This window comes from Salvelinus alpinus, chromosome 24, assembly GCF_045679555.1.
Source record: "Salvelinus alpinus chromosome 24, SLU_Salpinus.1, whole genome shotgun sequence".
Taxonomy (NCBI): Eukaryota; Metazoa; Chordata; class Actinopteri; order Salmoniformes; family Salmonidae; genus Salvelinus; species Salvelinus alpinus.
The window spans coordinates 19347634-19364343 of record NC_092109.1 but is presented as its reverse complement, the minus strand read 5'-3'; the positions used below and the strand labels follow the sequence as shown (position 1 = coordinate 19364343).

General features: G+C 40.6%; 1 protein-coding gene across 6 annotated transcripts; it reads right to left on the bottom strand.

The window, feature by feature from the left end:
* Positions 1–1822: 1822 nt before the first annotated feature.
* On the bottom strand, positions 1823–11497 carry LOC139552280 (T-box transcription factor TBX3-like). 6 transcript variants are annotated; one of them, XM_071363850.1, is made up of 7 exons: positions 10384–11496; positions 9151–9433; positions 8512–8676; positions 7309–7385; positions 6522–6679; positions 4898–5544; positions 1823–3703 (listed from the first exon to the last, which is right to left on the bottom strand). In XM_071363850.1, exons 1-7 carry the CDS (start codon positions 10782–10784, stop codon positions 3275–3277), a joined length of 2160 nt encoding a protein of 719 aa, XP_071219951.1. In that variant the 5' UTR covers positions 10785–11496; the 3' UTR covers positions 1823–3274. The 6 variants fall into 6 exon arrangements, with proteins under 6 accessions (XP_071219951.1, XP_071219954.1, XP_071219953.1 ...); XM_071363853.1 differs by having other exon boundaries at positions 8512–8658; positions 10384–11495; XM_071363852.1 differs by having other exon boundaries at positions 9166–9433; positions 10384–11495.
* Between the last annotated feature and the right edge of the window lie 5213 nt (positions 11498–16710).

The window sequence follows — 16710 nt, the reverse complement described above, 5'->3', positions numbered from 1 at the left end:
TCCAACATTGAAGTGACCAGTATCACAATAGAAAGGTAGGCTATAGGACAATAACAATGTATTGTCCTTTAAAAAATTATCTTTGCCCAATACAGACATAGCACAGCCTTCAAAACAGTCAGAAATAAAGACATCACAAGACATAGGCTACTGACAAGGCATACAAACAATATAATGGATGTTGTGTTTTGATGAATCAACTGTATTGACAATTTCCAGGAACGCGCCAGCTCGACAGAAGCCAGTTCCGCGCGCCCGCGCGGAGCAAAGTGCGGTGGCATGCGCTGCTACGGTGGAAATGGCGTTAACAAGGACACGGCCGGGGCAACTGCGCTCAAGCTGGCAGGTGCAAGAGTAATGGAGATTGTATAGTATTAAATGGGAATGTAACAGAGATAGCTAAAGCATACTCTTCCAAGGTCTGATGATCCCATTCACAGATAATTGAAAGTGATATCCCAGGTCAATTGCCTCGAATACATGGATAGATAGGCCTACATGTGGATATATGTTTGACACTGTATTGTTGAAGATTTCTACTTGCAAATATATATGTTGAACATCTACCCCCCCCCTCTCTCACACGTATGCAGAGAGAGGGAGAGAGAGAGAGAGAGAGAGAGAGAGAGAGAGAGAGAGAGAGAGAGAGAGAGAGAGGGAGAGGGAGAGGGAGAGGGAGAGGGAGAGGGAGAGAGTTGTCGGGGTGGATACTGCAGTTGTTGCTAATGAAATACACCTCTCGGAGGCGAGTCCAAAATCAAAATGTAGAATCTAACACTGCAATCGAATCAGTTTATTACTCCACCAATATTGGACAATGAAACGAGGCGAGGTAAACATCAACCACACCTATAGGTGTTTAGACGCTTCTGAGTGAATAAGCATTCAGTATGACACATTTGAATTACTATAAACATACGGTTATTACATGTATATGCTCATTCTGCATTATTATATTGTATTGTAGGCCATTTTTTTGTAGTTTTGGTGGCACCAATTATTTCTTAATTTCCAGCAAACATCGACATAAGGTTTGATTATTTTCAGTTGGCCAAAATGTTGCTATCAACTATTCTCCACTCAAATGTTCAATGTCTGGTTGAATACCTTCACCACACACTAGGCTACATCGTGTCAGGGTCGTGTCAGGGTCCACACTGTTCAAAGTAATCATCCTCCTGCAGTGCTTTGTCAAGTAATTGTGCAGTTTGTGTAGTGTTCACTAGGTGGCGTTCCGTCTGGCATGTCAACGTGAAAATCCTGTTCAACATTATTGCAGACGCACCGCCCCCTTCTGTGCAATAAAGTCGAGTAAGATATCCAAGGCGCCAGGTGAGCAATAGACAGAGCAATTGAGATACTTTGTGTCATGTTTACTCTTATTCCCTAGCGCCACAGCCGTTACTTATTAACCATACAATATACAAATAAAGATATGATGTTGTTAAACTCATGACTCTAGGCGCAGAGAGGGCAATCAAGTTATTTTACATTCTTTAGGATTCAGCTTGGTCGAAATAATCAGTCAATAGGCTACTCAGCAGGCCCATAAAACACACGCACACAATGACTCGCTCTGTCGCGGTCTCGTGTCCAGGAAGGAATTCCAGGTAGGATAGCTTAAAAGAGTTTGAGAGTATCTTAATAGCATTTCTCCACTTTTTGATCATAGTCTAAACGCCTCTATCTCCTATTGCTGAAGTGGACAAAGTGTGGCAGCACCGATTTGGTTGGAGCAATTACCTCACCTTGTAATTTGTCCATATAGTTTTACATAATATAGTTTACATAATCTAAAGAAACTGACACATGGAAACGTATGAAGACTGCATTTCAATATTTTATTGAAACTTTCAAGAACACATTGTTGATGTTGTAAACTACACAAAAATCGAATACAACATAACCCAATGACAACTTTAGAAACACAAAAGAAACCTTCATATTTCAAAGAGATTCTGCACTTTTACTATCAGGCAGCAATGTTTTAAAACAGAAAATTATTATATTTTGACACACGTTTCTTTTCTTTTGAGAGAAAATGATTCATAACTTTTCAAGCCGTTGGTGCAGTGTGCTCTTTTTTAATTCGTCTGAACAGTAGCACTTAACACACCGAGACAACAGGTAAAGGTAAAATGGCACATGAGTGTGTCCGCTAAAATAACTAGCTCTGTGGATATTTGGGGTACAGGTAAATCCATATTCAGGGGGATATAAAATGCAGATGGCAAAACAAGGATAATATCCCACAAACTATCTTTACACATGTATATCGACAATAAATTAAGGACAGATCCCCAAAAACAAACTACTCTGTTCTATTTACACGCAATATCAATATGAAATAATTACATAAATATTTGTATATATAACTATTTACATTTATAATCAATATTACCTTTTCAATGTTATTTCGCTTTCCTTTGCCAGTTGAATACTTATGCTGGATTCGGCATGCGATTTTAGGACAGTCTCAACCAGTCGCACATGACGTTTATATTCTCGGTTCTGTTTTGGCCTACTTCAAACAAGTGCCAGAATATGTATTTCCATAATCCTGTGTTTATAAATTGACATACAGAAAAATTCGTTCGTAAAATCAATAACCGACGGCCAATTGATTGAATCCTTAGCAAAAGGGGAGGGAGTTAAATCATTTTTTCCCAGATTGGTTTTAAGATCAGCCTGAATCATGTTTTTATCCTTATTCGTCTCATTTCAACTTGGTGAAAAATAAACAAAAAAACTACAGTCATAAAAGAGACATATATTTTTTGTAGGGCATGCAAAGTGTCACCTACCCTATGAGCATAATGATAGGCTTCAAATAGTTATGCAGTAATACCTCAAACACAACAGTCTATAATATAAAAGGAAATTAATTCAAATAATTATAACCAATTCAGAGTGCATATTAAATCAAACAAATGTTGTTAACTCAGTAACCCGACATAAAATAAACTTATAGGACACAGCAGCAACTTATCAAAGATCTGTGAGTATCATCCGTGCCAACCTTTCAGTTTCAATACTTGTATGGTATTCAAATAACAGGACAAATTCAAAAGTGTTGTTTAATTTAACAAAAAAGAAATATAGCATACATTAGATGTGTAGGCTATATAACCAAAGTGCATTTCAAAATCTAAACTGTTCAATAGGTCCGTTTTCTAAACCCACATCTGCTAGAAGGGTGTCGTCATACTCGTCCTTGTCGTCCTCATCATCATTATTATCACAACAACAACAACAAAAGCAACAACATTAGAATCTAAGGGGACACGCTTTGTTTTCTGTCCTGTTTTTGATCGAGTCCGCTGACCAAGCGCTGAATGCTCTGCAACTCGTTAGTGGAATCTTTCCCAGAGCAAGTTTTTGGGGACAGGGAGACCGAGCCGGACGATATGGTGGACGACCGGCTGGTGACCTCCGAGGTGGAGTCCTGGGTGGCCGAGACTGGGCTCATGGCCATGCCGTCCCCTTTCAGCTCGGCGGCGCTGCTTGCCATGGAGGGGATGGCGGTGGTGAGCAGAGTGCTGTCCGGAACGCTCATAGGGATGGAGTAAGGGCTGTACCTGAGGCGGGGGCGCACTGCGTTCAGGAAAGGGTGTCGGTGGACAGAGGAGGAGGCTGCCGCGGCTGCTGCCATGTACGTGTAAGGGTAAGGGAACAGGCCCCCAAATGGAGACATGGCCAGGCCCTGTGGAGAGAGGAGGGGAAGGATATACGTTTAACTTTAGCCTGCATAATATAATTCAACAGACGCTAGCTTTGACGCACCATAATAACACAACCAAACTGGAAAAATAGGCTACACTTTAATTTGTCGCAATGTACTTGACCTCTGTTTCTGTATATTTTGAATGGAGGTCATGTAGCGAGTGAGTGTGAATAATGAATCCAGACACGTGAGAGATCATGGGAAATGTTATGTACTGTAGGCTTACATGACATAGGCTACTTTCAATTTTCTCATAAAGCGATTTACACGATGATGCTTTTCTGTGGCCATGAGTATTATGGTTTAGGCCAATAATGAGAGTGTGGTGTAGGGCCTAAGCCTATTCCCAATACATGTATAGAATTAAGCCTTAAAACAAGCACAATATAAAGTTCTATGCTCGCGTAAAACGATGAAATCCTTCCAAGAATCAAATTGTCAAAACATTTAGTTTTTCTAGTGTTAGGCGATATCTTAGACCCACAACCATGTGATATCGTGTTTTATGCAGCTTTGCAAATAGTTCATTAATTGTTCATGCAAATACAAATGATTTATAGCCTGTTGGCATATGATGCTGCCCATTAAGTACAGAACATAGCAATTTAGAAGGAATCATTTCTGCAACACGTTTTTTGAAAGTAGGCCTAGATGGTAAAACAGCAAATCTGTTGTGTATTTCAGATAAGTTGTTTTCCCTCCCAGAACCAGTGAAGTATTTTAAACATTCGCCATGTTCCTCTAAAACACAGATTTAATGACTGAGTTCATATCAACACTATAGCCTAAAACTATTGTTGCAACGCTAAGGTGGTCTCTTCCTAAATCCCAACATATGCTTTAAACAATTGAGACAGATAATATCCACACCTTCCAGGTAAAATCCAAGTAAACTTGAGTCCATATAAAACACATTTGGTTATTATTTATAACACAATTGTCTACAATATGCTCACCCCTGTTGTGCCATTTAACGCCATAAGGAAAAAGCTATTAAAACGAAATGGAAATTAGCCTATACTTTATTCGTTACATTTACACAAACTAATGGAGACAAGAACATCTATGCTGACATATATAGTCCAGTAGGCTATATTGGTCCAAATGTAACGAAAACCGCGAGCACACTGGCATTACTGTAAGTACTGCTGGTGGTAATTAAACAGGTTTTACCTGTGATGCCAAGACATGTTGCTGCAGATGAAAAGGCAGTCCATGAGCTCCCGTCAGGCTTTGCGAGGGTGACGCCATACTGGCCGTGTCCATGGTGCTAACCCCTCCCGAGGACACTGCTGCCAGTAAGGGGCCCATGCCCGCGGCCATATTCGAGAACGCGCCTCCCATGTTAAACTGACTGGGGTGCAAAAGAAAGGGATGCGCGCCGCCTAAGTGATTGAAAAACTGCTGTCCCGCCAAACCCGGTGGAAATCCAAAATGATGCATGTGACTCTGACTTAAGTGCGGACTGCTGTCAGTTTGAACAGTCAAAGGCATGTAGCTCTCCTTGCTTATAGACCTGCACTCGTCCACTTTGGGCTGGTCCCCGTTTGGACTCTTGAGGTCTTCTCCGGACCGAGTGGTGCTGGAGATAACGGTGATGGGGCTCTGTCGTGAGTCCGCCTGGCTTTTCTCAGTCCTCCGGGCGCTTTCCCGAGACCGGCCGGTAGAATCATTGACACCGAATTGATGGCCTTTAGTCGGGCTCGCCTCATGATCCTTCCCATCCTCCGTGGTGGTTGAGATCTTACTGGAGTCCGGCCCATCCTTTAGGTTGCCATCTTTGCTCTCATCGTCGCTGTCTTCGTCACTCTCGCAAAAGTCTATCAGGAATGAGTCAAAAGTTAGTGATAAATGAGGAAGGATTATTAATTAATTCAGTTAATCAGGATTAATTTAGTTTTGAGTTTTATTCTTCAGATATGCTTATACAATTATCTTAGGCTAGGCTATAGCCTACGTGATGAGGGATGGAACTCATACGTGATTACATTTTTCATGACTTTCGATGGTATAGGCCTATGTGGAAATATTAATTTACAACGAGATATATAATCAGTATAGGTCTTAATTAGCCTATATCACATATTAACAAATAGGCCTCGTTTTTAATCCATGCTCTTTTTGAGGACATTAGCCTAATGTGCGTTCTGCCTACACTTTCTGGCTATCGTGCCAAGTAGGCCTAATATTACGGGGCCTAATACTAATTCCATAATGTATTGGGCTACATTGAAATCCAGAGGCTACTTATTTTTTGATAAACCTTCAGCTTACTGATCACGTCCTCCAAATTGTCCTCGTTTTAACCGCCATAATGGTGTGTTTTCACAATTCTGACGATTTTTGTCGTTCAGATAACAGCCATATGTTCGTGACTATGCACAGGCCTACATCTCGACAGTTAGTTTTATGTTTCACTTTATTCTTTATCCAGTAAGCTATATCATTCTGGTAGATATATTATTCAATTGATTGCTAAATGCTTAGCACGAACATGAGAGCCATCCTGTGAATGTCAATTACAAGAATTAGCCTACATACACGTTATATAATTTGTAGGTTATTGTTGGCGCAAGACAACATTCAATCATTTGTAGTGCAATTATTCAACACAACAGGCATTCAACACAACAGGCATACTGATATCGAAAGAAAGGAATCTGGACTCAAACTAAATCCAAAATGTAGCCTACTTACTGGAAAATGTTTTTCAGCTCACTTTTTTACAAGCATAGGCTACTATGCTATGTGGGTCTGTGAGCTGTGAGATGCGGAAAGTAGCTCTGGGCTCAATTACCTTTCAGGTTGGGAGGCCCCGCAGTAGACACCGCGGGAGACGAGGCCTGGCCGAAACAGTTGAATGAGGCCTGCTCGCCAGAGGAGTCGTCAGACGTCCCGTTCTCTTTTTTCTGATGCTCCTCGTATGAGCGAATTGACTGCAGGGCCAGCTGTTTCCTACATTAGGCACAAAAGTTATTGGTCATCACAACTATTCGTGTGAAAAACTAGCCAATCATTTATTCAAGGTAAAAAACGTGGATTGCCATGTAGGCTACCATATATGCGTAGACGGCAAATTTTGATGGCAGATTATGAAGATGCGTTTTATCATTCAAGATACATATGTCTGTTCGAAGAAATCAATCTATTCAAACCCACTGCAGACAATAATAACCCACAGACCAAACCACGTTCTTGTTTACTGTTGTCAACATAGTTCAAGAAAAGTTTTTGAAGAGTTAACTATCAATAACGCTAAACTATTTCTAGAGGAGTCTCGAAATTGCATTTTGCTCTTGCGATCTCTGCACTCTGAGAACCATAACAATGTAAATACAACATAATAAGCTATGTCTATTAGCTTTTCCAACTCATAAATAAAACGTCAAAGACATAGTATACATGTAGGTTGAAGGGATTGTCATAAAATGATTCCCTTTCGCAACTGCAAGGACAGTCGTGTAGGCCGACCGTTTTTTGGAATTCACTAACATCACAGTCAGACTCTGTGTCTATAAAATCTGTCTATAGGAGTCGTTACATTTTTGCAGTGCAGTAAGGGAATAGTTACTTCTACTCCTTACCTTTTCTCTCGTCTTCCATTGCCAGTGTCACGGAATCCTTTGGCAAAAGGATTATGGTCGATTTTCAATTGTGTAATCTGAAATAAATGAAAATCAAAGTTGTTTCGTGGAAGTAAACTGAGTGACATTTATCCTCGATTCTGTATTCAACATTTTTCATAAGCCTATGTCTTCACTTAGGCCTATGTGTTAACCCTTAAGTCCTAGGAAGTGGAATATTGAATATATATATATATAATTGAGCCATCATCTGAATGGTTGGAAATTATTTTATAATTGATTCTCAAACTAGTGATAAGACAAAGGTCTGATGCTATAGAAGATATTTGTTTATTTTCAACACACACACATACAAACACAATATCTTTCTCTTTCTCTCTCGCTCTCCAGACAGGTCACCCGCTCTCACCCCTAACGCTCAGATCCTCCCCGCCCCTATCCCACCATTGCATATATTTTATATCCATGTGCAATGCATAGTACTTTATGTTAACTCTCGCAGAGCTATCACATTCTGTTCCCCCACTCACTTCCTCCTGCCTTCTGCCCCTCCCATGTGCACATTTTGGCAGGATTTACAATATTCTTCAACCCATGTGGCTGCCAAACATTTACTGCATTTTTGCTTGACCCAAGTGGCCAGAGGTAAGACTTAGCTAACATTTCTCCCTTATATCAAAGAGCCACCCTAAGATATGATTTTGATTAGCGGTGTGCCACGTGGAATTAAATGTTACCACCAGCCAAGCCGGTTATAAACAAAATGCTCATTTTCTCTGACTAACTGCACATTCTGTTCCCCCTCTCTTTCTCACACTCCCTCCCTCCTTCTTGCTTCTTTACTCTCTCTTTCTCGCACGCACACACACATACACGCACATACACACAGTCTGGGTCGTTGCCAAATTATTTCCATGTGATTAAATAGAATTACGATAAACTGTATAACATACATCCCTGAGAATTCTGACCCATTCTAGCCTGGTTTGCTTAGTATGAAACACGGCATGAGATGACGTTTACGTGTAGCTTTTAGGCCTAACACTCAAACAAGATGACATTTGAGATATTTTAAGATGGCAAATGGCGCACTGGCGCATTGGCTATATACACTATTTGACAAAAAAAAGGAAGGCGAAATTCACTATCCAACTATTTAATGTATTTCATGAAAATAAACGAATAAAGTGTAATTCTCCCTACCTTGTCATTTTGATAGGCCGTTACTGCAATGAAATCCGTTTCAGGAAAAACGTAAGTCCTGAACGTGCTATAGGGGAGTTTGAGAATGTCGTTGGCTCTCACGATGTGAAATCTGGGCTGATATTTGTGCATGGAGTTCAGGATGGTCTGGAACAGTAAAGAATTCTAGATTAAAAAAAGATAAGCACACACTGATTTCTTCCTTCTGATGAAGATAAGTCATTTCATGTTGTGCTCAATCGTAGTTCAGGCTTACTTGGTAAAATGGAATGTATTAGAAAATTCTCCTGAATTTATTTCACCATCAGTGCATTTACCCCCCCACAAAATTAAAAAAAAAAATAATAATATAAGCAGTAGAATTACCACATAGCTTGACATGATATACAAGTTGGGAAAACATTAAAATATTAAGACCTCATGTTGGACACAAACCTATTCAATCGAAATGAGGCCTGTATATTTTGGTGAAACCTTCTCAGCCCTCGGCCACAGACGGCCACAGAGAAGCAACGCCAATGGGGTTATAATTATTAGACTAATAATAATACGTCTGATAATAGCCTACGAATAACAATCATTATTACAACAATACATGCCAGAAATGTTTAGAAGCATGCAAATAAGAAAAAAACATACATTAGATGAACTTACAAATCCATGCTTGTCGGAGATGTTATTCGTTAGCTTGAGTTTGTGAAAATTGACGACTTTTGACATCCACTGCTCGCCAGTAGCCGGACTGTCCGGGTGAATGTACATCCTCTTTGGCATTTCGGGGTCGGCCTTCCCTGCCACCATCCAACGCGAGTTGTGAAATTTATACCTGCAGTCATCGGCTGCAACAATATCCATCAACAGAATGTACTTTGCTTTCTTGTCCAAGCCAGTGCATCTAACTTTGAACGGAGGGAACATTCGCCTGTGAAATGGAATAAGAAAATCACTTAAAAACAGTGAACTAGCCTACTTGACACTGTGACTGAATAATGATAGCCTACACTCACACGAAACAGCCAAATGTGCATTGCTATTATACTATTTAGGATAATGACAATGTTACATACAGCAAATACTAAATTATTACATATATTAGGGTACATTTATTTTTAGGCCTATAGCATATGTATATTCGTCAGCTTATGCGTAAGCTTGATTGCATGCATAAATTATTAAATCAAACAGAGGCTTGTGCGAGAATACAAAACACTCGGTAGGCCTTCTTACACCCATGCCATACAAATATCTGCCGCTTATAAATAATAAAAAATCGCATAACATGTACAGCATGCATTGTGTAACTGTATTTTTACGGCATACTAATCATTTGTTGTGTTAATAACATTTGTTATTACACGTTTTATCATAACATATAGGCAGGCCTACATGTCTCAGTTGACACCCTCAAACGACAGATTTTTTTGTTGTAGTAGCGTAGGCCTACATTTTAGAATCGCTCACAGTTTGTTTTCATAATCACCACGTGCCATAAGATTTTCCAAGTTAAAATGTTACAGCCTTATGTGTTGTATATTTTATAGTTTGGGCTGGGCTTTATTTTATCTCGTGTTGAGATTACATTCCCATGCAATGTGACTGTGACCATACAGATTCTGTCGATGGGACAGACTGTGGTCATATTCAGCTGATTTACACAAATATAACCATGAGAAATGAAAGTTTGAAATTAAAATGTTGGCCACGATTCGCGGAGGTTCAGTTCCAAGCACACATCAATACATGAATTCCATCGAGAAGAATGCCATCGTCTTGATGATCAGAATGATCTTCAGAATAACAAAAGGCAGACTAATGTATTTCAGCTACAGAACATAAATATGTAATATTATAACACATACGAGTGTACCTTACCTTCCGGATTTCGTGATAACCATTTCAGTGCCTCGCTTGTGGAAAGTTTCCCAAAGTTCCTTCGCTTCCAGGTGAACTTTCGGGTCGTCTTCGACCTCTTCTTCAGGCTCCAGAGTCTTCAGAGGCCTCAGATGGGCTGCGGCTGCCTGGTGCCCAAGCGATGAGAAGTGGAGGCCGGACTCGGCGGCGCCCATCAGCTGGTCCATGATAGGCTTTCCCAGGACGCCCGGGAGAGAGAGGGAGCCGAGGGAGCCGTTGTGAGGTAGCGCCAGGGCCGGAAAAAAGGGAGGCTGGTGACCCAACATTGCACTCATGGCAAATTCCGGACCCCGGTGAGGTAAAAACGGATGGTATGCCATACTCGTTCCTTGTATGACTGGATCTCTCATCAGGAAGCTCATCCAAGTCCAGGCAGGTACCAAATATATGGATTTATTATGTTTAATAGTATAGTCAGTCTATGCAGCCTTCTTGACGAGCAAAACTTGTTTGAAAGTCTTGAGAAATCCACCGTCACAACTACAGAAATAAGCATCCACTTATTTTCGGCTGGGTGGTGTAAATGTTCTTTAGTGTACTTCGCTGAGTTCCAACAGAGTGTCTGCAATGAGAAATGAAAAAACGCATTCCATTAATCTTCAGTTGTGATGAGATAAAGATTTTCTTCCGAGAGCACTTTTCTATGCGTTGTCTTGCGAACAATCTTCGAATTGAACCAACAAGGGTGAGTCACTGCGTTTTAATTGACTGTTGCGTTCTTTTCTTGATGTTGTTTACAATATCGGCATCCTTTTTAAAACGAATTCGCTCTCATTGTCTTTAGTCCTGCTGCAAAAGCGATGTGTTGAAATATTTCGATAGCGCGGAACAATTCCTCTGTCTTTACTTGTTCCAGACATGCATCCTCACACGCACGCACACTATTTCTTCCTCTCTCTTTCACGCACACACACATTTCAGTAAAAACGTATGCGGAGAAAGGAGTCCGTTGACGGCAGAGAGGTGGTAAGGTCCCAGCACTAAGATATTACTAGCGCTTCTGTGCCCCATAGGCTTGACACTATATGGATTTGTTGCATGTTACGAGAAGCTGGGCTCTGTTGATTGGCTCTTTGACGCTTTCGGACCAATTGTGTGGCTTCGTAGGCGTGGTTTTAACAGGTCGGGTGGAGGGGACAGACTTCAGTCTTATAAAAAGGTGTTTGGAACTCAAACGCTGCGGTGAAACACCACTGCCCCAGTCAATGTTGTGTGAATATGTCAACATCGTCAGAACTAGTGCGATAGGTCGGTCTGTGGAAAACTGCGAAGGAAAAGTAGCCCGAGTCTCAGTTGCTTTGTCCATAAGACATTACTGTCTCGTGTGCAGAGCGGCAGGGCTGCCCCCGTCATCAAAACATTGACTACATTTTAGTGTGAAATCGTGGAAGCTTTATTGTATAGGCTATATGGAATGAAGAAATATACACAATGTATCGTCACTGTCATTGATTTGATAATTTTGAATTGATTAGATGATCAGAAATCGTCAGTTGTTCTCCGTTGTAGTGGTCTAGGCTACATACAACACCGGAAAGGAATGTTTGAACAACATGCAAGCTACCATTATCAGCACCATATTTGTGAAAAATATGAATATGAATTTTAACCGGTTGTCACGCGACGACCCGGGGACCAGTTAACCTATAGCCTACAATGTTAATATTATGACAGTAAGCTAAATAAATGATGATCATGTAGATGTTTGCTGACACTTTGTTATTGCATATAATCTTTCTTGTTGCTTTAATCCGTCTCATCGACCAGCCTTAGTAACAATTCATAGGCTATGTAGCCCAAGGTGATGCGTTTGATAGTCAATTTTGACCCGACTTTAACTTTAACTCTCCGAATTACAATATTAATTTGACCTTGAATGTGAAGAGATGACAGGGTGATTCGGTGTGCTGAATGCATGACGCCTGCAGTGTGTGGTTATGTCTGTGGATAATATTGCCTCGCGCACTATAGAGCATGTTAACATGAATAAACCGACAATAAAACTCTCACTCTCTGTCTCTGTCTCTCTCTCTCTCTCAAACACCCCTCCTCTCTCTTTTTCTCTCTGTCCCCATGAGATAATAGCCTATGCATGCTGCTCATTGTAATATCGCCAAGCAATCATGCCATATGCTTTCATAGAGATCCAGAGTTCTGTCGAATGTCCCTGCTCACGGAATTACAGTAGGCCTACACATTTTATATATCTGGTAGGCCAAGTTCCTAATGGTGCATTAATCGGTAAGGGACAGTAACATATTTACATTTACCATAGACATTTGCCTAATTTACATTATTATATGTCGGAATTGATGAACTCCTAGGCCTATAGCAGCTATAAGTAACCTCCATTAACCTGATATAACGTGTAGTCTAATAAAATACAATTTCGAAAATACAACCCTCTAAAAACATTGTTGGTGGTGGTAATGTCGGATCACATATCAAGAGGGACATTCAACGCAAGTCTAGACAGCCACATTTTTTAAAAATGGAACCTTTATTTAACTAGGCAAGTCAGGTAAGAACAAATTCTTGACTGCCTACACCGGCCAAACCCGGACGACGCTGGGCCAATTGTGCGCGCCCCATGGGACTCCCAATCACGGCTGGTTGTGATACAACCTGGATTCGAACCAGGGTGTCTGTAGTGAGATGCACTGAGATGCAGACCGCTGCACCACTCGGGAACGCCACATAATATATTCAAGGATTCATTTAGGCCCTACAAGTAAACTACAGAGGGAGTTGGCAGTGGTCAGCTGTATTGACCAAACACTGACCAAGTAACTTCCCACTGGCCAAAAACTGGTTGAATAAACCTTGTATCCACGTAATTTCAACAAAGTTGAATCAACTTGGAACATTTTGGGATTTTCAAAAAATCATAAATGTAAAGGTTTTCGTATTTTTTTTTCACTAAAATTGCAACTTAAGTCCAATGACATTGTAAAATGTTTTGTTGATTTCACATTAGATTCACGTTAGTTGAGTACACAACCAAATCAACCAAATCAAAACTAGACATTGAACTGATGTCTGTGCCCAGTGTGTTACCACCCAATCATAGTCCTACAAGGTTCAACAATAGGGATTTGTCAATCTTCTGAGCTGTGATTTTGAACTACTATACACTATTCCATTCATAAAAGTGCTTATCCTTTGCTACCAACACTATTGTTACTGGGAAACTCACCTATTGATACAGTCAATTTGACTGAGAAATCTAAGATGACTGCAGGCTGGTGACATGGTCCTTTGATTAGGCTACTTGATCAGATGAGTGCATGGGTAGTTGCATGAACCATTACCTGTCTGTACTGTATTGAGTAAATATATCTGAATGCCCCTACCCAACAGTCTTACCAAGTCCTGATAACAGGAGAGGTGTTGTCCCGAGGGTTATCCCCATGCTCAGTTTGTAAACTTGTTTCCTTGCCTTTTATTAATTAAGTTTATCTTTAAAATTTGCATGCACTTATTAAGGGCAACCAGTTTGCAGATCCACTGTCCAGTTCTCCAGACTTTATGTGTCAGTGTAGCTTAGTTATTGTCAATAGAGTGACAGCCTGTGTGCTCTCTTTTGTCAGCTGCTACAGTATGTCAGAGCAAGGAAACTGTCCTCAAGCTATCCTGTGTGTCTATATGCCTAATTAGGGGAGGGTAGCATAGATTGTGTATTGTAAGGTGTCAATATTTATTGAAATTTGCTGGGGTAACAAATTAGATAACTGCTGACACAATAGGCTTAATTTCAATTTAGCATTGATAACACTATAGGCCTATGGTAACTATGGCTAGCTCTTCTCTCCTGTCACCTTAGCCTGAGCATTCGTGTTCACTTAAAATTGCACATTGGACTATTGTCTCCTTTGTGTGTGTGAGGTCAGGCCTGTGCTGATTACATGCTTATTTTTCTTTAAACACACACCTATTAACAGCACATTTCAATTTAGTGGAAGGTGTCAACAAATAGGAAGCAGTGTTGACAAAGCGCTACCCTTTCATTTGCTGTGGCCACCAGGCTTAACCTCTAAGAATCCGCCCCTTTTTTTTATTTATTTTTAATTTCGCCTAAATGACATACCCAAATCTAACTGCCTGTAACTCAGGCCCTGAAGCAAGGATATACAGTGGGGCAAAAAAGTATTTAGTCAGCCACCAATTGTGCAAGTTCTCCCACTTAAAAAGATGAGAGAGGCCTGTAATTTTCATCATAGGTACACTTCAACTATGACAGACAAAATGAGAAAATAAATCCAGAAAATCACATTGTAGGATTTTTAATGAATTTATTTGCAAATTATGGTGGAAAATAAGTATTTGGTCAATAACAAAAGTTTATCTCAATACTTTGTTATATACCCTTTGTTGGCAATGACAGAGGTCAAACATTTTCTGTAAGTCTTCACAAGGTTTTCACACACTGTTGCTGGTATTTTGGCCCATTCCTCCATGCAGATCTCCTCTAAAGCAGTGATGTTTTGGGGCTGTTGCTGGGCAACACGGACTTTCAACTCCCTCCAAAGATTTTCTATGGGGTTGAGATCTGGAGACTGGCTAGGCCACTCCAGGACCTTGAAATGCTTCTTACGAAGCCACTCCTTCGTTGCCCGGGCGGTGTGTTTGGGATCATTGTCATGCTGAAAGACCTAGCCACGTTTCATCTTCAATGCCCTTGCTGATGGAAGGAGGTTTTCACTCAAAATCTCACGATACATGGCCCCATTCATTCTTTCCTTTACACGGATCAGTCGTCCTAGTCCCTTTGCAGAAAAAACAGCCCCAAAGCATGATGTTTCCACCCCCATGCGTCACAGTAGGTATGGTGTTCTTTGGATGCAACGCAGCATTCTTTGTCCTCCAAACACGACGAGTTGGGTTTTTACCAAAAAGTTCTATTTTGGTTTCATCTGACCATATGACATTCTCCCAATCTTCTTCTGGATCATCCAAATGCTCCCTAGCAAACTTCAGACGGGCCTGGACATGTACTGGCTTAAGCAGGGGGACACGTCTGGCACGGCAGGATTTGAGTCCCTGGCGGCGTAGTGTGTTACTGATGGTAGGCTTTGTTACTTTGGTCCCAGCTCTCTGCAGGTCATTCACTAGGTCCCCCCGTGTGGTTCTGGTATTTTTGCTCACCGTTCTTGTGATCATTTTGACCCCACTGGGTGAGATTTTGCGTGGAGCCCCAGATCGAGGGAGATTATCAGTGGTCTTGTATGTCTTCCATTTCCTAATAATTGCTCCCACAGTTGATTTCTTCAAACCAAGCTGCTTGCCTATTGCAGATTCAGTCTTCCCAGCCTGGTGCAGGTCTACAATTTTGTTTCTGGTGTCCTTTGACAGCTCTTTGGTCTTGGCCATAGTGGAGTTTGAAGTGTGACTGTTTGAGGTTGTGGACAAGTGTCTTTTATACTGATAACAAGTTCAAACAGGTGCCAATAATACAGGTAACGAGTGGAGGACAGAGGTGCCTCTTAAAGAAGAAGTTACAGGTCTGTGAGAGCCAGAAATCTTGCTTGTTTGTAGGTGACCAAATACTTATTTTCCACCATAATTTGCAAATAAATTCATAAAAAATCCTACAATGTGATTTTCTGGATTTTTTTTCTCATTTTGTCTGTCATAGTTGAAGTTTACCTATGATGAATTACAGGCCTCTCTCATCTTTTTAAGTGGGAGATCTTGCACAATTGGTGGCTGACTAAATACTTTTTTGCCCCACTGTACATATTCTTGGTACCATTCGAAAGAAAACACTTTGAAGTTTGTGGAAATGTGAAAGGAATGTAGGAGAATATAGCACAATAGATCTGGTAAAAGATAATACAAAGAAAAAAACAAACATTATTTTGTATTTTTTTGTACCATCATCTTTGAAATGCAAGAGAAAGGCCATAATGTATTATTCCAGCACAGCTGCAATTTAGATTGTGGCCACTAGATGGCAGCAGTGTACATGCAAAGTTTTAGACTGATCCAATGAAACATTGCATTTCTGTTAAAAATGTTGTATCAAGACTGCCCAAATGTGCCTAATTTGTTTTTTAATAACTTTCATCGTCAAAACTGCACTTTCCTCAAACAATAACATGGTATTCTTTCACTCTAATAGCTACTGTAAATTGAACAGTGCAGTTAGATTAACAAGAATGTAAGCTTTCTGCCAATATCAGATATGTCTATGTCCTGGGAAATGTTCTTGTTACTTACGACCTCATGCTAATCTCATTAGCCTACATTAGCTAAACCGTTCCGTGGAAGGGACACCGATCCCAAATA